Source organism: Phyllobates terribilis, unplaced genomic scaffold (genome assembly GCF_046119375.1).
Source record: "Phyllobates terribilis strain yellow unplaced genomic scaffold, ASM4611937v1 Scaffold_6__1_contigs__length_29720123, whole genome shotgun sequence".
NCBI lineage: Eukaryota > Metazoa > Chordata > Amphibia > Anura > Dendrobatidae > Phyllobates > Phyllobates terribilis.
In genome coordinates, this window is record NW_027362766.1 from 27,554,508 (window position 1) to 27,579,110 (window position 24,603).

At 44.9% G+C, this 24,603-nt stretch overlaps 2 protein-coding genes across 3 annotated transcripts in view; one reads left to right on the top strand and one right to left on the bottom strand.

Moving 5' to 3' along the window:
* LOC141152647 (embryonic protein UVS.2-like) overlaps positions 1-9,562 on the bottom strand; it is a 38,002-nt gene extending 28,440 nt beyond the window's left edge. Inside the window, exons 1-7 of the mRNA XM_073637206.1 lie at positions 9,432-9,562; positions 9,224-9,341; positions 5,576-5,754; positions 5,195-5,276; positions 4,925-5,052; positions 4,679-4,794; positions 50-275 (exon numbers count right to left, since the gene is read on the bottom strand). Of these exons, the coding sequence (XP_073493307.1) occupies positions 50-275; positions 4,679-4,794; positions 4,925-5,052; positions 5,195-5,276; positions 5,576-5,754; positions 9,224-9,341; positions 9,432-9,510 (928 nt within the window). The 5' untranslated portion in view covers positions 9,511-9,562. The remainder of the gene's footprint in view (positions 1-49; positions 276-4,678; positions 4,795-4,924; positions 5,053-5,194; positions 5,277-5,575; positions 5,755-9,223; positions 9,342-9,431) is intronic.
* The window catches only part of LOC141152761 (uncharacterized), a 486,446-nt gene that overhangs the window by 132,488 nt on the left and 329,355 nt on the right, over positions 1-24,603 (top strand). The window lies entirely within an intron of this gene.

Sequence of the window (24,603 nt, forward strand, 5' to 3'; positions counted from 1 at the left end):
AAAATGAAATTGTAAATTATAGTACCGGTCATCAAATGTAACACTGTACCTGTACTGTATAAAGCTTTGAAGCCCGTCCCGGTAATACTGCTATCACTGGAGAACTCAACCAGTAATTGGTTGGTAGATGAAATAATTGGAGGCACCACTCCAGATCCACAAGTTCTGTCTATCAATACGGGATGCCTCTTAGTAGGACCATCATAAATCCTAATGTAGTCAGATACGCAATTAGGAGATGACTGGATATCAAAGGCAACAAAGTTCAATGAGACCTAAAATCATAAAAAATATTTGTATAGTTAAGTGAATCAATAACATCATCTAATAATTAAGTCACAGAGACGTCTCCAACACCATTGTAGAGCAGCCAGATTACCCAGATGTCTATTTAGTTGTGAGAGCAATGAGCAATAGCAATGATGGATAATTAAGCCTTGAGCATAAAATAAAGAAAAACAACAATAATAATAATTTTTATTTATATAGCGCCAACATATTCCGCAGCACTTTACAATTAAGCAGGGACATGTACAGACAATAAATTCAATACAAGGTGAGACAGTTTAAACAGTTAAATTAGGAGTGAGGTCCCTGCTCGCAAGCTTACAGTCTACAAGGGAATAGGGGGGCACAATAGATGAAAAGTGCTTGCTATTTCAGGTCTGGCAATTATAATAAATAGGGGTTTTCATATAAAGCTACATGATCCAGTCATCAGCCAGTATGCTTAAGCACAATAATCAAGTATTGAGTGCAGTTATAGTGTGCATGGAGGGTGTAGAGACAGATGAATAGTAGGGTGCATATTCTGAATAATATTTAGAAGGAGGGAACAGGGGAAAGTTGGTTTATTGAGTAGTTGAGGTGGTAGGCTTGTTTAAAGAGATGGGTTTTTAAAGCGTGCTTGAAGACTTGGGGACTAGGCAAGGCATCAGTCGGATCATTTGGGGTAGTGCATTCCAGAGAACTGGCGAGAGAAGTCTTGGAGATGGAAGTGAAAGTTTCGGATTATGGGGGATGTTAGTCTTAGGTCAATTGTAGAACGGAGGGCACGTGTAGAGTGATAGACAGAGATGAGAGAGGAAATATAAGGCTGTGCAGAACTGTGGAGAGCTTTGTGGGTGAGAGCGATGAGTTTATATTGGACCATGTAGCGAATGGGCAACCAGTGTAATGACTGGCACAAGATGGAGGCATCGGTGAAGCAGCTGGACAGAAATACGAGAGGACATGATGTTAGAGACAGCAGACAGACAGTCCTTGGTATTTTGTATTATGGTAGGAGTGATGTCAGGGGGAAGAAGTATAAAATTGGGTGTCGTCAGCATAGAGATGATACTGGAACCCAAATCTACTGATTTTTTGTCCAATGGGGGCAGTATATAGAGAGAAGAGGAGGGGGCCTAGGACTGAGCCCTGCGGAACCCCGATAGTAAGGGGACAAGGAGAGGAAGAGGAGCCAGCAAAAGATACAGTGAAGGAGCGGTCAGAGAGGTAGGAGGAGAACCAGGAAAGAACGGTTTCCTTGAGGCCTATAGAGTGGAGCATACTGAGGAGGAGCTGGTGATCCACAGTGTCAAATGCTGCAGAGAGATTCAGGAGAATCAGAAGAGAGCAGTGACCTTTGGATTTAGCTGTTAGTAGATCATTAGAGATTTTAGTGAGAACAGTTTCAGTGGAGTGTGAAGAGTGGAAACCAGATTGTAGAGGGTCGAGGAGAAAGTTATCTGAGACATAGCGGATTAAAACGGGAGTGGACCAATCGTTCCAAGAGTTTAAAGATGAAAGGAAGGTTAGAGACGGGTCTGTAGTTAGCAGTGCAGTTATGTTCCAGGGATGGCTTTTTTTAAGAAAAGTGGTTATGATGGCATGTTTAAATAAGGATGGAAAGATACCTGAAGAAAGAAAGAGGTGAAATATTTTAGTCAGGTGAGTGATGACCATCAGTGAGAGGGACTGCAGGAGATTTGAAAGAATGGGGTCACTGTTGCAGGTTGTAGGCCGAGAAGAAGCAAGGAGCTGAGTAACTTCTTCTTCTGTAACAGGCTCAAAGAAGGCAAGTGAGCTTTTAGTGCAGCAGGGAACGGGATCCAGGCACTGGGGAGATTGGGCTCAGATGTCCTGATGGATGTGGTTGACTTTTTCTAGGAAATAAGTGACCAGATCCTCACTGCTGAGTTTGGTGATGGGGGCCTGTGCTTTAGGTCTCAGGAGGGAGTTTAAGGTTTCAAAAAGTTGTTTTGGATTGTTGGATAGTGAAGTGATGAGGGTGGTGAAGTAGAATTGCTTGACGGGATGACGGGCAGAGTTATAGGTTTTGAATATGAATTTATAGTGGAAGAAGTCCTCTGCTAAAAGAGATTTTCTCCGCTGATGCTCAGCACACCTTGAACAACGCTGAAGAAAACGTGTTTGCATTGTGTGACAGGGCTGCCGTTGTCTGTGTCAGGTCTTTCTGCGAGTAGAAGGAGCTGCTTCATCTAGGGCACTCTTCAGTGTATTATTGTAGTGTGACAATGCTAAGTCTGGACACGAGAGGGAGGAGATGGGGGCTAAAATGTGTGGAGATTGTCCTTAAGTTGCTGTGTATTAATGGTACGTGTATTCCTATAAGTGTGGTAAGTGGGGCTGTCTCGGGTCAGGAGACAATTCTTGACAGAGAAAGAAAGTAGGTTTTGGTCTGAGAGCGGGAGAGGGGAGTTGGTAAAGTCATGCAGCGAGCAGAGATGGAAGAAAACTAGGTCCAGAGTATTCCTGTCTTCATGCGTAGGAGAATTAGTAAACTGTGAGATGCCAAATGAGGAGGTTAGAGAAAGTAAATGAGAGGCAGACTGGGAGAGGGGATCATCGATGGGGATGTAAAAGTCTCCCATGATGAGAGTGGGGATGTCACAGGATAGAAAGTGAGGAAACCAGGTGGCAAAGTTATCCAGGAACTGGCGGAAGGAGCCTGGAGGGCGATACACAACCGCCACTCGCAAGGAGAAGGGTTTAAAGAGTCTGACAGTGTGGACTTCAAAGGAAGGAAACATAAGTGAGGGAACCAGAGGGATGACCTGGAAAGCACATTGTGATGAAAGGAACAAACCAACACCTCCACCCTGTCTATTCTCAGGTCTGGCAGTATGTGAAAATGTCAGCCCACCAAATGAGAGAGCAGCAGCAGGAGCGGTGTCAGACTGCTGGATCCAGGTTTCTGTAATAGCCAGAAGGTTAAGGGAATTAGAAAGGAAAAATTGTGAATGTAAGTTAGTTTGCTACACACAGACCGTGCATTCCAGAGAGCACAGCGGAAAGTGACAGGAGAAGGCATGCACTGAATGTTAATAAGATTAGCAAGGTTTCTATATGAAGCTGGAGGAGAGTAGTCTATGCTAGTGGAGCGAGGTCCAGGGTTGGTGGAGATGTCGCCAGTGACTAGGAGAAAGAGAAAAAAGAGAAAGAGCAGGTGGTGCAATGATTTGTATGAACGTTTTGAGTGCTGTATGGTGGAAATGGTGGTTGGAGTGGGTGAGAAATGTCAGTAGAGCCTCAGAGTTATACATGGGAGAGGGGAGAAGGGAGGGGTTAAAACAAGTAAGAAGCAGATTGCTATGACCAATGCATAATGCAATACAACTGACCAAGAAGCAGCACGTTTGTATGAATATCTTATGCACCTTACCTGTCTACTGCCCTGTCCAACTTCCATTGTATAACTGCTTATTAAAAGCACTTAAAGTCTATTGCACACGTGACCCAGCACGCGTGCTATCCCGAGTCAGAGCTGAATATATATATGAATTAAAATGTCTGCTCACATCCAGCACCAGTTGGCCAGCTGAGTAATTAGCCAAATAGCACAAGACTAGAGCCAAGCATTACTATGCAGGATAAGGATAAACAAACCAGTGTACAACAGAGGGCCATAAAACAGTGAAATAGTTAGCTTTGAACACTTTAAAACAACAATAACAATGGTATTTTAAGCAAGAGAACAGAGAAAATCATAGCAGTTGTTACTTTTGACACTTTAATAGAGCTAATTCAGAATTAGCCTATGGTAACAGTATGGATAAAAGGATCATCAATGGCAATCACATTTGGGTAATCTAACCTACGACATTGGTCCAATTAGTTATTTCAAAAATTGGTGGAGAATAAATCAGGATTGAATACACCACCATATATCAGCAGGGATATACGATAGGGGTATGTCCACACAATGTCTTTTCGACACCGTCGTAGGTCACTAATTTTGCAACAGGAAGATGTCTGTAGTGTTTTTTTCTGAAGTGTCTTTTTTATCATCCTTTATTCTTACTTTTTTTGGGGATTTTTTTTACTTCTATGTATAACATAGTGAGTGGCTTCCAAACAGAAGCCGCCTGAAGTATGGTAAGGTCACCTCTTTCCACCGCTTTGTGGCTGTAGAAGCCTGATAACATTAACAGAAGCTGAAAATATGCACAGCAAATTGTTTTGCCCCTGCAGTGCACATGTTCATTATTTTTCGCATTTTGTAAGAGCTTTTTTCAATCTGGTTTTGGAGCGCCCGAGAAGACTTCATATGCAATAAGAAAAGTGCACCTTCCTGATATATTAGAAATTAAATCTTGTTATACAATATTGTCCTGTGTCAAAAAAGTCAGAACTTTGTTTCCATGTCAATATTTCTGTTTCCTCATTACTGTACCTGATTTGATGGTATTCTAAACAGCCAGACACAGTTGGCATTAGTTGGGTACGCTGATGGGTAGTTGGCTGAGGTCAGAATTCCATTATCTTGAATTAGTAAATTAGAACAGACATCTAAAGGAGAAAAATGATTTAATAAATGTTTATATTTATGAAGAAAATCTCTAATATCCCATTATGGTTCTAAGGTCGCTTTCTGGTAAATCTTGAATACAACTATTTGAAAAGATTTTCAAGAGCTTACCGCACTGGTAATATAGGTTGATTTTAGAAATATCTAGAACACTCAGTCCATATCTTTGTCCAATTGGGACATTGGGATTAGGTATGGGGACAATGGTGGGTTGTCCTGAAGTGTTACTGTATGCATACCTATACAGGAGAAAAACATGGTTGAAAGCTTGAACTGAAGACAGAATGATACATCGTAGAATAGAAGATTCCAGATGTTATATTCATTTTTATCTTTCTAGTAGCCATGTATAATTACTGATACCAAAAACCAATGACTTACTTGTCATAATGCATCACTGAGGTGTAGTCATACTCAATACCAAGATTATTAGTGTTTTGTTTTTTAAAATTTCCGGTATAGCCTACAAGACAAAACATCTGTATTTGTCTGGATCTTATAATGATAAGGATATCAATGTAGAGATGTAGTAATCTTAAAATAGATCTATAAGTTGTGCTACAGCATTAATCTAGCATGCGTTTAGTAGATACACATGCAACCACCACATGCCAACTTTGTGTTAAAGCATCTGTGTTGAACAAATTCCATCTCAACATTCGTGGCTCCAAATTAACCTTTGCGGCACGAGGAATGTTTGTTATAAGATGGTTACATCTGTATGAGAGTATAGTAGTTTTGTACTCATGGTGAGGGCATTACCTGGTGATATATACTGGTACATGATGGTGACATAGCTGTCACGGTCGCTCCGCATATGCTCATGGTAGAACCCCAGGGCATGGTTTAGCTCATGCTGTATAATTCCTTTATACATGCAACCATATATGTCTACCCCAACTGCCTGGCCTCCTCCGGTTCTTCCAATAATTGCATAACATCTGAATATGGAGAGAAAATAAGACTTTATAATAATGCTACCATTAATATTAGAATCAAGGGAAAGGTTGAATTATAAGATATAATAAATAAAGCTTGCATTATATTAAACATGAAAAGTTGTTAATACTGTTTCAGGATGAGTCATTTTAAAGCAATCAACCTGTTTCTTACAATAATATACTAGTACTAGAATTGTGTTTGTACAGTTTTTAGAACATATTTTTCTATTAAATGTAAGGGAGTAAAACTAGGATTGTAGATAAGGATCTGGATGTAATAGTCTCTCCTATACCTTGGTTTAACAGGATTTTCATTGGTCTTTATTTCAACCATACCATGTAACTATTTTTTCTGTGAAATAGGGATGCGTCTTACATACTATGCCAGTGGTGGCGAACCTATAGCACTCAGAGCCCTTTTGGTGGGCATGCACACTGTGACCCCAGCATGCTGTCCCAGCAGCACCATGGAGCCCCCATCTAGATTGCCGGGGACCGCAGTGCTTGGGCCGTTCTGGAGGCCCTTTCATTTATTCTTGCACGTGCACGCAGCTGAACGATGCTGCGTGTGTAATGAAGGATTACTGACGTACTTAGTGGGCGCAATAAGTGCACAATGCACTCCCGTCCCACAGATGAAGTGAAGATCGCAGCGGCAGCCCCAGAGTTCCAAGTAAACTAATCAAATTTGCAAATGATGCAAAGCTAGGAGGGATAGCTAACACTAGAGAAGACAGAGAAAGGATTCAGAAGGATCTAGATAAGCTCGAACAATGGGCAGTGACTAATATAATGGTATTTAGCAGGGAGAAATGCAAGATTCTACATCTGGGCAAGAAAAATGAAAATGACATCTACAGAATGGGAGGAATAGAACTAAGCAACAGCATGTGTGAAAAAGACTTGGGTATATTAATAGATCACAGACTGCACATGAGTCAACAGTGTGATGCAGCAGCAAAAAAGGCAAACACAGTTCTGGAATGTATTAAGAAAAAAATAGTGTCTAGATCATGTGAAGTAATTATCCCCCTCTACTCGTCCTTGCTCAGACCTCATCTGGTATACCGTGTCCAGTTCTGGGCACCACATTTTAAAAAAGCCATTGAAAAACTAGAGCAAGTTCAGAGAGGAACTATCAGGATGGTGAGCGAACAACAAACTGTTTCCTACGAAGAACAGTTAAAGGATCTGGGCATGTTGAGCTTGCAAAAAAGAAGGCTAAGCGGAGACTTAATAGCTGTCTACAAATATCTTATGGGATGTCACAGTGTAAAGGGATCATCCTTATTCTCATTTGCACATGGAAACACGAAAAGCAATGGAGTGAAACTGAAAGGGAGAAGATACAGATTAGATGTTAGAAAAAACATTTTGACAGTGAGGGTGATCAATAAGTGGAATATGCTGCCACGAGAGGTGGTGAGTTCTCCTTCAATGGAAGTCTTCAAACATTGGCTGGACAGGCATCTGTCTGAGATGGTTTAGTGAATCGGACACAATGACCCTGGAGGTCTCTTCCAACTCCAACATTCTATGATTCTATGTGATGCTAATGCACCAGCCCAGTGTTTACTGTAATATATGTTCCAGCCCTAAATGTGCCCCGTGATGTATATATGCTCCAGTCCCAAATGTGCCCCGTGACGTCCACAACAGCCTCAATGTCTTTTGTGATATCCGCACCAGCCTCAATGTTCCCTGTGATGTTTGCACCAGCACTAATGTGTCTTGTGATGTCTGCTGAAGCCCAAATGTCTCCTGTGATGTCTGCACAACCCCCAATGTCTATTGTGATGTATGCAAAAGCCCTAATGTCTACTGTGATGTCCACACCAGCTCCGATGCCTCCTGTGATTTCCGCACCAGCCCCATTGCCTCCTTTGATGTCCATACCAATCCCAATGCCTCCTGTGATGTACACACCAGCCTAAAATGCCTCCTGTGATGTTGGCACAAGCCCCTGTGTCTCCTGCAATGTCTGTATCCGCCCCATTGTCTACTGCAATGTTCACACCATCCCCAATGTTTCTGTGATGCATGCACCAGCCCCAGTGCCTCCTGTGATGTCCGCTACGGCCCCACAGTCTCCTGCAATGTCCGCACCAGCCCCACTGACTTCTGTGATGTCGACACCAGCCGCAATGTTTCCTGTGATGCATGCACCAGCCCCACTGTCTCTTGTTATGTTTGCACCAGCCCCAATGCCTCATGTTATGTTCGCTTCAGCCCCACTGTTTCCTGCGATGCCTGCACCAGCTTCGTCTCATGCGATGTCTGCACCAGCCCTACTGTCTCCTGTGATGCCCGCACCAGCCCCACTATCTCCTACAATGTCTGCACCAGCCCCAATGCCTCCTGCGATGTCCATGCCAGCCTCAATGCCTCTTGTGATATCCACACCTGACCCAATGCCTCCTGTGATGTTTGCACCATCCCAAATGCCTCATGTGAGGTCCACACCAACCCCAATGCCTCATATGATGTCCACACTAGCCCTAATGCCTCCTATGATGTTCGTTCCAGCCCCACTGTCTTCTGCGATGTTGGCACCAGCTCCACTGTCTCCTGAAATGTCTGCATCAACCCCAATGCCTTCAGTGATATCCACACCAGACCCAATACCTCCTGTGATGTTCGCTCAAGCCACATTATCTCATGCAATGTCAACACCAACCCCACTGTCTCCTGCAATGTCCACACCAGCCCCACTGTCTTCTGTGATGTCCACACCAGCCCCAATGCCTTCTGTGGTGTCCGCACCAGACCCAATGTTTCCTGTGATGCATGCACCAGCCCCATTGTCTTCTGTGATGTCCACACCAGTCCCAATGCCTCCTGTGGTGACTGCATTAGCCCCAATGTTTCCTGTGATACATACACCAGTCCCAATGTCTCCTGTGATGTCTGCACTGGCCCCTTGGCCCCCAATTGCTCCTGTGATGTCCGCACCAGCCCCAGGTTAAATTGTCATGTAGTCACTTTGTGATAAATAAGTGAGCTTTGGGTTGCTGTTTGGGCACTCAATCTATAAAAGGTTTGCAATCACTGTACTAAGTGTTTATGGACCCTCACCAGATGAGTAGGAGATAATAACCATGTACAAGGGATAATGCAGTATTAAATCTTGGTCAATAAACAGAATACATGTAAGTACAGACTGCCATACACATCTAATGTTCTTCTAACAAGCTTAGTTTGTTAGGCAATGATGGTGATATTAACTTTCCTTCATATCTTTTATAAAAATGTTCTAAACTTTGACTACATTACGGAATTCATCTTTAAATTAGTACTGATACACTAAGCTTCATATACATAATTCCCCAATACAATAATCTTAGAAACAGAATTATCATTGCTTCACTTGATATACCGTATATCTACAAGAATAGATTATTTTACTCGGCATGAAGTGGAATAACCTTTTATTCAATACAACTTGGTAAAATGTCAAAGTAGAACCTACCCTCCTCCAGACACAATGTTGACAAAACTGTTTTCTACTGTCCGAGGCACAAACCTCACACATGTAAGTGATTCAAACTCATCCATGGCGTTCTGAAACAGCTTGCGATGATTATCATCTGGAGTTACAAGAATATTTTTTATAATTAATCTATTGTTGGACAATAGGCATGATCACCTTAGCTATAAAATAATCGAGAAAAACTCACTATAAGCTGCTGCTAAATTGTAGGGTACAATGACCGTCCCATCTGCAGATTTGGGCCACTTGCAAGTTGTACAGATCATAGCATTGCGTCCAGTTTTCACCAAAATGTCCCCTTCTTGTAAGGGCAAGGTATTAGCTAAACGTAAAAGATAGTGACATTTTAAATGCTAAATCTATCTATCTATCTATCTATCTAAATATATATGTATATATATATTGTAAAAGAGAAACATTCACAGCATATCATTGTCTTCTTTATTCAGTTATCAGTAGTGTTGAGCCACCCCCGTAGTGTTCGAGTTCGGTTCGGTTCGTCGAACACCCGTGTGTTCGCCGAACTGTTCGCCGAACTGTTCGTCGAACACCTTCGAACACCGTTAAAACCAATGGCAGGCAAACAAAAACACATAGAAACACATAGAAAACACCTTCAAAGGTGTCCAAAAGCTGACAAACTGCTCAGAAGACACAACTAACACATGGAAAAGTGACAAGCACATATAGTCATGCGAAAAGAAAAGAGGTGGAGGAGTAAAAGGAGGGGGAGACACAGATATAGGCATGTCATGCCCTTCTAAAATCCAAAAAGTGAGAAGCCGACACGTTCAGTCCGCTCCTGCCCGTGCCACCTCCGCGTCGCCGGGTTTGTGCCAGAGCCGCGGTAAACCCTGACGGCCAGCCCCCCTCTCCCAATACTGGTGCCTGTCAGCTGGTGGGTCAAGCGAGCCCCCCTGTGGTGGAGGCAGCTCTAAGCTTTTTAATTTAAATTGTCTCTCTAATTTGATTGAATACACTTTAAATCCATTTACAAGGATCTATTGGAGGGCAAGTCTCATGCCAGCAGCCGCGTAATTCCAGCTCCAGTAGCGTCCACTAAAGCTGCTGCAGTTAAAAAGCTTTTATAAGGATCGAGCTCGGCTGTCCACCGCAAGGCATCCTACTGCCAGTCCCAGCCCCTATGCCTTGGGGTGCCTCCTGATGCTCTTCACTGAGTATCCCGTGGTCCCGAAGCATTTCCTTTGAAAAAATTAAGTGTCCAAACTACAGGTGGTGTAGCTTGCTTAACAGCCGGGATAATCCGCTGACTAGCAGACACTGCTACTAGGCACAAAGTATTTCCTGGGCTAGATGCAGTTAAAAATTTGTAATTAGATACTCTCGTTGGATGCTGAGAAAGCATTCCATAGAGTCTCCTGGCACGCCATATATGATTCTCTTAAAAAGCTTGGGGTAGGGGTCTAGGGGACCCTTTTATAGCCAAAATCACGGCCCTGTATCGCAATACGTCACCTAGGCTGAAGATAAATGGAACTGTAGCACCCTGAGGGCTCGGTTGCTACAGAGGTATTGCACCTCACCCAGAGGTGTGATATCTCACTCTCAGGTAAGGATGTAGTGTGGATCAGCACCCGACACCTGCATGCATTACACCACATTGCCGTGGGGCAGGGCGACCAATATGCCCCTGAGATGGGCACGATAGTCCCTGTACCTGGCTGGAGTGGGGGGAGGGAACACTGAGGAAGGGGAACCCTGTAGTGCAGGAGCAGGGAGGAAGCAGTTCCTGGGTGCATTGAGAAGGGAGTATAAAAGGTGGGCACCATCTTAGTTCAGTGCAGAGAAGTCTGAGCAGAAGTGGCAGGGAGCAGGGGCTCTGCATGAGCTCTGCTCCGGAGGCGGGCCTAGTAACAGAGGCCCAGGCCTGAAAGAGGGAGAAGGAAGGAAGAGGAGCGGAGAAGGCTCCAGGAATGAGGAACGAAGGGATCCCATGGGTGCGGACGGGCGAGTCGCCACCGCACGCCCGAATCCACCTGCGTGGAGGGGTCAGGCCAAAGGGGGAGACCGGTCCCCGAAACTAGTGGAGGCAGGAAACGACCCTCAGCTAGAAACAGGAGGCTGTGACATTTTATGTGGCGCAGCCCCTCGCTACACCCGCTAGGAAGGCACCACATAGGGTCAGGGAAACTGGCGCCAAGTTTACCAAGAGGAGGCCCGAGGCAGCCGGACAGAAGGGTTGGTAAGAAAGGCCAGACAAAGGACACACAAACGGGGTCCTGTGAAGCACTCCAAAGTTATCTGGGAGTTGTCTGAGCCCCTCACCTGGTGAGCACAGTACGACGTGGGCAGCCGTTACCTGCAGACGTGGTCTGGATAATAAGAACTGTGAGTAAAAACCCTGGACTGCATCACTGACTCCGTGTCGTTACTGCTGCTGCCCTGCACCATCAGCCCCATCCTCCGCACACACTGCCCTGAGGCTATACTCCTCCCGTGGGGAGTTATGCTACGCTCTGCTGCACCCACAACACCAGCCTCAGCGGTCTGCCCTGGAGCGGCGGTTCACTCTGACCGCAATCCACGGGTGGCGTAGTCGGACATTTAAACATCAAAACCACATAAATAGTTCCGCCACTGGTTTGACCGCCCTGGGCCACAGAACCGGGTCGCCGCCACGGAGACTACAACCACCAGCATCCACCAAAAAGGGTCCGGCTCCGGGTGTCCCAAGGCCCAGGGGGCGCGTCAGAACATTTTCATCACCTTTCACAATCACCAATGGGACAAGGCGGGGATGTTCTCTGTCCCCTCTCTTATACATCCTAGTGACGGAGCACCTGCTCTCATCAATTCGCCATAACCCCAATATTAGGTGGATTGAGGTGGGAGGCACCGAGTACAAGTGCTCTCTATTTGCTGATGATGTCCTAGTATATATCACTCAATCACATATATCCATCCATGCTGTTATGGCTGAAATAGATCACTTTGTTACATGGTCAAATTTTAAAATCAATGCAGCGAAGTCTGAGGCCCTCGATGTCTCCCTCCCCAAATCCATATAGGATTCCATCCAGTCCAACTTTCTCTTTGCCTGGCCCTCACAGGGTATCAAATACTTAGGAATTCCTATTCATAGAGACCTCTCCCATCTATGTTATCTTAATTTTGGGCCCTTTATTGAACAACTCCATACAGACCACGGTTGGCAAGTTAGAACTGTAAGATTCACTACGTGAACCACTGGTGTTTTGTGGAAAAGCACATGTACACTGTGTTCCAAATTATTATGCAAAAAGTGTTTAGGAGTGATAAGGGAAGAATTTGTTTGTTTGTCAGTTAAACTCATTGATGGTGATGTGTGTCAGGGCTCTTTATATCACTGTAAGCAATTGCAGACACCTGTGCTAATTAGTTTGGCAGGTGTGTCCAATGAAAGGCAAGACTACTTAAGAAGGCTGTCTCACATTATTAAGCAGCCTACATTTTCTGCCAAAATGGGAAAGAAAAAGGATGTGTCGGCTGCTGAGAAGCAACAAATTGTGGAGTGTTTAGGTCAAGGCATGACTACAATCAACATTGTGCGATGATCAGGATGAAGTGTCTTGGCAATCAAGAAGTATGTAGCTGATTCACAGTACACACGTGTGCGTGCTGATGAGGGCAAATTGAGGACTCTTTCCTACAGGCAATTATGTCAGGTTGAAAGAGCAGCGACAAAAAAGCCTTGTCATAGCAGCAGACACGTTTTTGAAGCTGCTGGTGCCTCCAACGTCCTCCGAACAACAAGATGCAGGGTCCTTCAGAGGTTTGCAGCTGTGCATACGCCATCCTGTCGACCTCCTCTATCCACTTCACACAAGCAGAAACGGCTCCAGTGGGCCAAACATTACATGAAGACTGATTTTAAAACTGTTTTGTTCACGGATGAGTGCCGTGCAGCGCTCGATGGTCCAGATGGATGGAGTGGAGGATGGCTGGTTGATGGACACCCCACGCAAACACGGCTACAGCGCCAACAAGGAGGAGGTGGAGTAATGTTTTGGGCTGGAATCATGGGGAGAGAGATTGTCGGCCCCTTTAGGATCCCTGAAGGCGCTAAAGATGAACTCCATAATGTATGTGGATTTTCTCAAACAGCACTTCCTGCCATGGTTCAAGAAGAAGAACCGTTTATTTCACAGCAAGATCATTTTTTTGCATGATAATGCACCATCTCATGCTGCACATCAAACATCTGCATCTCTGGCTGATATGGGCATAAAAGGGGACAAACTTATGGTGTGACCCCCATGCTCCCCTGACCTCTACCCCATTCAGAACCTTTGGAGCATCATTAAAAGGAGTGTCTATGATGGCGGGAGGCAGTTCACATCTAAGCAACAGCTCTGGGAGGGTATTCTGTCCTCATGCAAAACAATTGAAGCAGAAACCATCCAAAACCTGACAAATTCAATGGACGAGAGAGTTCAGAAGCTCCTTTCGAACAAGGGGTCCTATGTGAAAATGTAACATCACCTAGAATAAAGTTTTGAGTTGAAAACTGTTTGATTTCAGTTTCTAACAACCTGCTAATGCTTATAATTTCAAAAATTACCATTTTTTTGGTCTTTATTAAAATGAAAAGGTTGATCGAAAAGTTTGGGGGATCTAAAAGTGTGGCAACCCAGTAGTCATGATTACTTCGAATTCTGACAATATGAGGGTCATGCTGCAGGTAGTGCAGCAAGAAGGCACTTATGTGTCTTGCGCATCTCGGAGCCCCAAAATTATTTTCCGGGCTAGATGCAGCTAAAAATTATTATTAATTTTAAATCTGGTGAAGCTTTAGTATAGATGGCCTAATAGGATCAGTGCTGCACACTGCTACAAAGCCCAAATTATTTTCCAGTCAAGATACAGATAAACATGATTAGTAATTTTAAATCTGGTGGAGCTTATTATAGATGGCCTAATAGAATCAGTGCTGCACACTGCTACAAAGCCCAAATTATTTTCCAGCCAAGATACAGATAAACATGATTAGTAATTTGAAAGCTTAAAACGGTTGGTAGGGTGATTTTAACCAATCATTATTTTCCAGCCAAGATACAGATAAACATGATTAGTAATTTGAAAGCTTAAAACGGTTGGTAGGGTGATTTTAACCAATCATCAAGCTTTTACTCTCCCCAGGATGACACAGGGGTAGAAAAGTCGTTTCGGATCCATGATTTGTTCATCTTTATGAACGTGAGTCTGTCTACATTATCAGTGGAGAGCCGCGTGCGCTTATCTGTCAGCACACCACCAGCAGCGCTGAACACACGTTCAGACAGAACGCTGGCTGCGGGGCATGACAAGATCTCCAAGGCGTAAGTGGCTAGCTCCGGCCATTTATCCAGATTGGAAGCCCAAAAAGAGCAAGTGTTATGTTCTGCTACCAGAGCTAAGGAAAGAGAGGAGATCTGTCCCTACGATAGAACTCAGCTTAATCCCTACGATGTAACAGGGGACCTGATCCTGCGATCAGACCTGCTAAAGTCCTAAGCTAGTCTGTACGGAGACCTATAGATGTGGGGAAGGAATCCCTACAAGTACTAAGGACTGGGAGGAAAATGGGACACCTCCTAACAGAAATAGTAGCAGACAGATGAACAAACAAAATATATAGAACATAGAGGTCCGTAGACCAAGCAAACTAACAGAGTTAGATACAGAGCACAGGCTAGCTAGAAAGTAGTTATACAATGAAGTCCAGCAAAGCCAGAAGGGCGGAGCAGGATTAAATAGGCCAACAAGGTCATGTGACCAGCAAAGGAAAAAACCTAAGAGCAAGGTTCTAACAGTACCCCCCCTTCTAAGAGGATCCTCTGGATCCCCTAGGACCAGGCTTATCAGGAAATCTCTTGTGAAACGCTCTGATAAGTCTGGACGCGGAAACATCATCCGACCTCACCCAAGAGTTATCCTCGGGTCCGAAACCTTTCCAGGCCACAAGATACTGCAAACTACCTCTATACCGTCTAGAGTTAAGGATGCGAGAAATTTCATATTCCCCGTCCTCCACCACCGGAGGAACAGAGGCAGAGGCGCCACAATCCGATACAACAGCTTTTTTCAACAGAGAGACATGAAATACCGGATTAATTCCCCAGGAGGTAGGAACCTCCAACCTAACAGCAGATTGGTTGACAACCTGAAGCACCTTAAAGGGCCCTACAAACTTGGGACCCAATTTCTTAGAAGGAATCCTCAACCGCAGATTCCTAGAGGACAACCAAACCATGTCACCAACAGCGAACAAAACCTCCTGTCGTTTCCTATCAAAGTAGTCTTTAGATTTTCTGTTGGCCTCCTGAAGATTACCACTCACATCCGTCCAAACTCTCTTTAAATCACCGGAAAAATTCTCCTCCTCAGGCACGGCAGATCCCAACTTGGAGAACGACCCAAACGACGGATGTCTCCCAGAACAACAAAAAAAAGGCGAACAACCAGCAGAAGAAGATGTATGATTGTTCAGAGCAAATTCAGCAAGTGGCAGAAACTCAGACCACCCCTCTTGATTGTCTGCCACAAAACAACGCAAGAACTGCTCAACATCCTGGTTTTTCCTTTCTGTCTGGCCATTAGATTCAGGATGATATCCGGACGAGAACGACAAATGAACTCCCAACCTGTCACAAAAAGCACGCCAAAAACGAGCCACGAACTGAGGACCCCTATCAGAAACAATGTCAGTAGGAACGCCATGAAGTCTGACAATTTCCTTGACAAAGGCCTTAGTGAGAGTTTTAGCGCAGGGAAGTTTGACGAAGGGAACCAAGTGACACATCTTGCTAAAACGGTCCACGACCACCCAGATGACAGTAAAACCCTCAGAGGGGGGAAGGTCTGTTATAAAGTCCATAGCCAAATGTGTTCAAGGAGCACTGGGAACCTCCAAAGGACAAAGCAACCCCGCAGCAGGAGTATGTGAGGACTTAGATCTAGCACATATAGTACATTGACGCACCCACTTAATGACTTCCTTCTGCCATCCAGGCCACCAAAAACTGCGACCCACCAGTCTCTTGGTCTCAGAGATTCCAGGATGACCTGCCAACCGAGATTCGTGACACTCAACAAACAAATCTCTCCTAAAGGTCCCAGGCACAAATAACCTCCCATGAGGAGTGTTAGATGGGGCATTCTCCTGTGCTTTAAGAATCTCATCTTCCAAAACGGAGTCCAAAGCAGCTATCACAACACCTTCTTGTAAAATGTTCTCCTCTTTCTCAGCACCGACTATGGGAGAAAAACTGCGAGACAAGGCATCCGCCTTAACATTCTTAGTACCAGGGATGTAAGTAACGGAGAAATTAAACCGCGAGATAAACAGTGCCCACCTAGCCTGACGGGCATTCAGGCGCTTGGCAGCATCAAGATATATCAGATTTTTATGATCCGTAAGAACCTGAACGGGAAATTCCGCACCTTCCAAGAAGTGGCGCCAGTGTTCAAATGCGAGTTTAATAGCCAATAATTCCCGATTACCAATATCGTAATTCAGTTCAGTCTCCGAACATTTTTTTGAAAAAAAGGCACAGGGATGTAATCCATCCCCGTTATCCTGAGACAATACTGCGCCAACCCCCACAGAGGAAGCATCAACCTCAACCAAAAACGGCTTAGTCACATCAGGCTGCATAAGGATGGGAGCAGAGGTGAACCTCTCCTTGAGATACACAAAAGCTTCAATGGCCTCAGAAGACCACTGAACCGCATCAGCACCTTTCCTGGTGAGATCGGTCAGAGGTTTGACAATACTAGAAAAATTTTTTATGAATTTTCTGTAATAATTGGCGAAACCTAAAAACCTCTGTATCGATTTCAAACCAATAGGCCTAGGCCATTCTTGCACAGCTTGAACTTTAACCGGGTCCATCTCAAAGCCCTCGCTGGAGATAATGTAGCCCAAAAAACTAATTCTCTGTACAGCGAACTCACATTTCTCCAGCTTAGGAAAAAGCGAATTGTCCATTAATAACTGTAACACCTCACGTACGCTCCGCCAATGAGACTCCAGATCCGGCGAATAAATCAAAATGTCATCCAAATACACAACCACATTTTTGCCGATCAAAGGTCTAAGGATGTCATTAATAAGATTCTGAAAAAATGCAGGAGCATTAGTAAGACCAAAAGGCATAACCAGATTCTCAAAATGACCCACAGGAGTGTTAAAAGCAGTCTTCCATTCGTCACCCTCCTTCATGCGCAACAGATTGTATGCCCCCTTAAGGTCAATTTTAGAGAACCACTTGGCCCCCATTAACTGGTTAAACAGATCAGGAATCAATGGCAGTGGGTAAGGATTGCGTACAGTAATTTTGTTAATCTCACGAAAATCCAGACAAGGACGTAAACCGCCGTCCTTTTTTTTTACAAAAAAAAATCCAACCGCCACAGGAGACTTAGAGGGCCTAATGTGACCGGCGGCCAAACTTGTCTGTATGTATTCCTCCAAAGCCTTCCTCTCAGGAATAGTAAGGTTAAATAAACGACTTTTAGGAAGAGTCGCTCCAGGGACAAATTCAATAGAACAATCATAGTCTCTATGGGGAGGCAAAACCTGCGATTCCTTCTCAGAAAAAACTCTCCAAAAATCCTGAATAGGAACAGGCAATTCTCCCCTATCCAAAGCTGCAATACGCCCGTTACAACACTTGTCATAACATTTATGGCTCCAGGATTTAATTTCACTGGTAGACCAATCCAGTACAGGATTGTGAAATTTTAACCAGGGCAATCCCAATATTACTGGAGAAGGCAAGTTATTCAAAACTACCAAATCCAATTTCTCATGGTGAACACCATTAATAGTGAGAGGAAATTCACAGACCTTGAGAGTAATATTCTTCAAAGGGGAACCATCCACAGAAACCACAGAAATGGGGGATGATAAAGGTTCGGGTTTTAAATTGAGTCTTTCCAAGAATCCCCCATCAATTACATTCAGAGTAGACCCACAATCAACAAACACCCGAAATTCCATTAATTTTTCCTGAGCAATCGTGGAAGCAGCTAAAAATACACCCTTGGAATTTAAACAGGCAATACGGGCATGACTGACCATTTTTTTTTCTTTCTTCATACGAAGCTCACAGCCTTTAATCAAATGACCAGATTTTCCGCAATAGAAACACAAGCCTTCAGAAAATCTACGGTCTTTTTCTTGAGAGCGAGGTGCCACCGATCCAATCTCCATCGGTTCACCACTGTTAGTACACACATTCTCATAACCAGAAACTGACATAGCAGAGGATTTGCTCTCATTAACCCTTGCACGCAGTCTCCTATCCACCCGTATAGCTAATTGCATAGCCTGTTGCAAATCTTCAGGTGTAGGATAAGCAATTAGCAGGTCTTTAAACCTTTCATTGAGCCCAGCAAGAAATAGACTTTTCAGAGCAGAATCGTTCCACCCTGTTTGAGTAGACCAACGACGGAAATGAGTACAATATTTTTCCACATTACCTGATCCCTGTTTCAAACGTCTCAACTCAGTCTCAGCTGATGAGACACGGTCAGGATCATCATATAATAGTCCCAAAGCAGAAAAAAAACTATCCACTGATCTGAAGCATGTATCACTAGGTTGCAAAGAAAAGGCCCACTCCTGAGGCTCTTTGCGCAAAAGTGACATTATGAACCCTATGCGCTGGGATTCATCCCCAGAGGACTTGGGTCTCAAACGAAAATACAATAAGCAAGCATTTTTAAATGAAAAAAATTCTCGATGTTCACCAAAAAATAAATCCGGCAAACATACCTTAGGCTCCAAGAAATGTGCTCCAGGACAGTTACTCACGTGCTGACGGAGCTCGGCCACCTCCAGAGAGAGTCCCTGCAGGCGATGAGCCAAATCCTGAACCGACACCATGATGGAACAGAAAAATCTTTCCTTAGAGAATTTGCAGGCTGGACTTACTGTTATGTTCTGCTACCAGAGCTAAGGAAAGAGAGGAGATCTGTCCCTACGATAGAACTCAGCTTAATCCCTACGATGTAACAGGGGACCTGATCCTGCGATCAGACCTGCTAAAGTCCTAAGCTAGTCTGTACGGAGACATATAGATGTGGGGAAGGAATCCCTACAAGTACTAAGGACTGGGAGGAAAATGGGACACCTCCTAACAGAAATAGTAGCTGACAGACGAACAAACAAAATATATAGAACATAGAGGTCCGTAGACCAAGCAAACTAACAGAGTTAGATACAGAGCACAGGCTAGCTAGAAAGTAGTTATACAATGAAGTCCAGCAAAGCCAGAAGGGCGGAGCAGGATTAAATAGGCCAACAAGGTCATGTGACCAGCAAAGCAAAAAACCTAAGAGCAAGGTTCTAACAGCAAGGGTCCAGTGACACAGTCATGGCTTCAATGTTTACTTGGAGATACTCCTGTACCATCGTCTCTAGGCGTTGACTATGTGTCAGACTTCTTGTCTCCTGTGGCCTTGCAAAGGATGGGCTAAAAAAGTGGTGAAATGATTCCGCAAAATTGATGTTACCAGCAGATACTGTGGTTCTGTTACGGTTTGAGTGCTGAACACTTGACGGTCCCACGGTTGGCATGTTGGAACTGTGAGATTCACTACGTGCACCACTGGTATTTTGTGGAAAAGCACATGTAAGATTCTGCAACAGTCTCTGCTGATACTCCTGCATGCGTGCATCCCTTTCTATGGCAGGAATAATTTCTGCAAATTTACTTTTGTACCGGGGATCTAACAGTGTGGCAACCCAGTAGTCAGGATTATTTCTAATTCTCACAATTCGAGGGTCATGTTGCAGGTAGTGCAGCAAGAAGGCACTCATGTGTGTTGCGCATCGAGGAGCACCAAGTCCCTGTTGTGTTGGTGGCGAGGTAACAATCATGCTTCCTTCCTCTGTCCTCTCCCCCCAACCTCGCACAACAGAAATGTGATCAAGGTCTCCCTCATCTGATGAGTCTTCCATCAGTTCGTCCTCCACTTCTTCCTGGGCTCCTGCACCTTCCTCACTAGTTTGGCTGCTACCATGCGCCCTGGTAAAACCATCTCCCCCACCCTCACATGCCTGCCACCTTGGTGCTGCCGACCGTCTGGACCTTGCAGATGTTAGCCCTTCCGCATACAACTCCTCCTCCTCTACTTCCTCCACCTCCTCTTGTGCCACCACCTGACTCCGAATTCTGTTTAACATGTGCTCCAGCATGTAAATCACCGGAATAGTCATGCTGATAATGGCATCGTCAGCACTAAACATCTTCGTCGCCATTTCAAAACTGTGCAGAAGGGTGCATAGGTCCCTGATCTGAGACCACTCCTCCAGCGTGATTTGCCCCACCTCCGGATCTCGTTGGCCCAGGCTATACGTCAGAACGTATTGCACCAGGGCTTGTCGGTGCTGCCACAGTCGCTGCAACATGTGCAGAGTTGAATTCCACCGGGTAGGCACATCGCATTTTAGCCGGTGAAGTGGCAGGCCCAACGACTTCTGTAGAGATGTAAGTCGCTGAGCTGCGGGATGCGAACGGCGGAAGTGAGCACACAGCGACCGTGCCCTCTGCAGAAGGCCATCTAGTCTGGGATAGTGGGCTAAAAATTGCTGGACAACCAGGTTCAACACGTGAGCCATACAAGGCACGTGAGTGACATGTTCCCGGCGAAGGGCCGCACCCAGGTTTGCAGCATTGTCGCACACGGCCTTCCCTGGTTTCAGGTCCAGTGGAGACAACCATTCATGAAATTGGTTCTCCAGAGCTGACCACAACTCCTCAGCTGTGTGACTCACATTTCCCGGACATTTCAATGTAAAAACCGCCTGATGACGTTGAGCCCTACTGCCAGCATAGTAAGGAGGTGTGCAGGATCCCTTCTGCGCAGTTAGAAAGCTTGTGGCATGACCAGACAGGCTTTGGGTGCAGGTGGAAGACCGAGAGGAGGTTGAGGAGGCAGAAGCAGTGGAGGAACTTTGACATAAAGAGGATTGACGCACAACTCGTGGGGACGGCAAGACTTGGACAGCAGCCCCTTGTCCTGCTGTCACCATAGTTACCCAGTGCCCAGTCAGCGACATGTAACGCCCCTGTCCATGCCTACTCGTCCAAGTGTCTGTGGTGAAATGCACCCTGTCACACACAGAGTTTCTCAAAGAAGCGGTGATGTTATGTGCGACATGCTGGTGGAGCGCAGGCACACCTTTCTTTGAGAAGTAGTGCCGACTGGGCATCTGGTACTGGGGCACTGCGACGGACATAAGGTCTCGAAAATCCTCTGTGTCCACCAGGCGGAAAGGCAGCATTTCTGTAGCCAAGAGCTTGCAGATGGTGAAATTCAACCTCTTAGCTTTCTCATGGCTAGGAGGAAATGGTCTTTTACTTGTCCACATCTGAGGGACCGAGGGCTGGCTATTGTGCTTAGACGGGGTTGATAAGGGTGTCCCCGGCAAACTGCCGGTCTGTGAGGAAGATGCAGGCGGACATGTTAGGTTGCCTTGATCCAAAGGTGGTGCTATCGATGTCGGACAGCGCTCAACACCAGCTGGTGTTACCACCTCCAAAGAAAATGATGACCTGCCAATCACGCTGGCTGTTGCGGGTAAAGAGGTGGCAGGTCTGCGCCCCAAAACAGGTGTGACTGCTGTCCCCCCAGTCACAGAGGATGAAGAGGCCGCGGATGCACAAGATATGGCAGACGGTGGTTGGCCCGGCCGGCTAGGCCGCATTGTAGCACACTGAGCTTCCCACTGCAACTTATGCTTCATGTCCATGTGCCGGTTCATGCATGAAGTACTCAAACTATGTATTTTTTGGCCTCTACTTAGCTTTTGCTGACAAATATTACAGATAACACGAGTTGGGTCATCTTTATCGATCTGAAAAAATGCCCAGGCTATGCAAGGCTTAGCACCCATGCGACCTGAAGAGCCACCACGACTTGTGGTGAGAGGCAGAGTTGTGTTTGAGGATGCAGTTGTTGATGTGCTTCCAGTACTACGTCTCTGTCCAGGAAGGCGCAACCTGACCTCGTCGTCACTAGCATCTTCCTCCACCTCCTCTGCTGACCTCATCTCTTGGCTGACTGTGGGTTGACAGTAAGTGGGATCTCCGACCTCATCATCATCACCCTGTGCGTTATCACACCCGTCGTCCTCAGAGCCAACCTGTTCCTGCCCTGACAAAAAACTAAAGTTGTCGCTCCAATCAGGTATTTGAGTCTTATCATCGTCTTCCTCATTGTCTCCACCAACAGGAGTTACAGTTTGGGAATGAGGGTCTACATTATGGTCAGAACCTTCTGCGTCTGGTCCTGGATCCGACTCATAAAGATTCTGGGCATCAGTGCAGATCATTTCCTCGTCTGGATTCACAGAAGCGCTGGAGTCGACCTCTGATTCCCAGGCTATAGTATGAGTAAACAGCTCTGCAGACTCAACCATCTGTTCTACCTCATACTCAGACGGGCAGCTGGAGATTTGGGAGCTGTGAGGAAGCAAGTGCGATTTGGGTGACACCTTTGAGGACTGGAGTATTTGTGATGTTGAAGTTGATGTGGAGGAGAGCCCACTTAAAGGAGCACTTGATATCCGTTGAAGCACCTGCTGTTTTTGTGCCTCATCTGGAATTTGTAGCGATTGGCGTGGCCGTAAGAAAGGGATCTTATCACATTGTCCGCTAAAAGAAGTAGACATTTTAGTTTGGCTGGAAGATGGTCTTTCTTCTGCAGATGTTACTGTTGCTTTAACACCTACCCCACGGACACAACCTTTTTTCCCCTTCCCAACACGCCTATTCCCCTTTCCACCAGCAGCAGGCCTTTTTCCACTCATTTTGGTGGTTAACTAATTCACAACTCTGGAGTTGTTTGCACAAAAAAACAATGGATGGTAACCGAGCAGAGCTGAGTGGCCAAACTGTGGTATTAGGCCAAAACTATTGGCTGGGTTAGATGCAGAAAAAAATTATTTTGAATTTGCAACCTGATGGAGGTCAGTATAGATGGATTAATAGAACAAGACCCACACACAGCTAGAAGCCCAATATTTTTTCAGAGGTAGATGCAGGAAAAAAATATATTCAGTTTGCAACCTGATGGAGGTCAGTATAGATGGACTAATACAACAAGTCCCACACACAGCTAGAAGCCCAATATTTTTTCAGAGGTAGATGCAGAAAAAAATATATTCAGTTTGCAACCTGATGGAGGTCAGTATAGATGGACTAATAGAACAAGTCCCGCACACAGCTAGAAGCCCAAATATTTTTTCAGAGGTACTGTAGATGCAGATAAAAATTAGTTTTAATTTGCAACCTGATGGAGGTCAGTATAGATGGACTAATACAACAAGTCCCACACACAGCTAGAAGCCCAATATTTTTTCAGAGGTAGATGCAGAAAAAAATATATTCAGTTTGCAACCTGATGGAGGTCAGTATAGATGGACTAATAGAGAAAGTCCGACACACTACTAGAAGGCCAAATATTTTTTCAGAGCTAGATGCAGAAAAAAATTATATTCAGTTTGCAACCTGATGGAGGTCAGTATAGATGGACTAATAGAGAAAGTCCGACACACTACTAGAAGGCCAAATATTTTTTCAGAGCTAGATGCAGAAAAAAATTATATTCAGTTTGCAACCTGATGGAGGTCAGTATAGATGGATTAATAGAACAAGACCCACACACAGCTAGAAGCCCAATATTTTTTCAGAGGTACTGTAGATGCAGATAAAAATTAGTTTTAATTTGCAACCTGATGGAGGTCAGTATAGATGGACTAATAGAATGATGCTATGCCCAAAAGATTTTACTTCACTAGGTACAGTAAAAAAATTGGTATTCTATACACAGGTGGTATATCTTGCAACACAGATAGGCTACTCCACTGACTAACACACTCTGCAATAGGCCAAAAAGGATTAGCTTTGCTAGATTCAGCCAAATGCTGTGAAAAAAACTTGCACAGCACTGGCACAGACCTGCCTGGCAAAAACTGATAGGAACTGATGTAACCTAGTCCTGAAAAGGACTCCAATTACAATTAGTCTTTACTCCCACAACCTATCTATTTAAGAGCACAGACCTCCCTGATAAAAGTCGTAGGAAATGCTGTAACCTAGTCCTTAAAAGGACTGCAATCACAACTATTCCCTACTCCCAAGCTATCTGTATATTTGTGCGAAAATTGGCTTGAAATTAACAAGGTATAGCGCACACAGCAACAGCGGTGCCGTCTAACACGCAGCTGCAGCAGTGAGAAAATGGTGGCGACGGGGAAAATGGCTTGGTCTTATAGGGCAAGGACATGTGACACACACTGCCAATGACACATGCCCTTGCTTGTGTGAAAAAAAGCACTTCGCTCCGTGTGTGCGCTGCTGATAGGC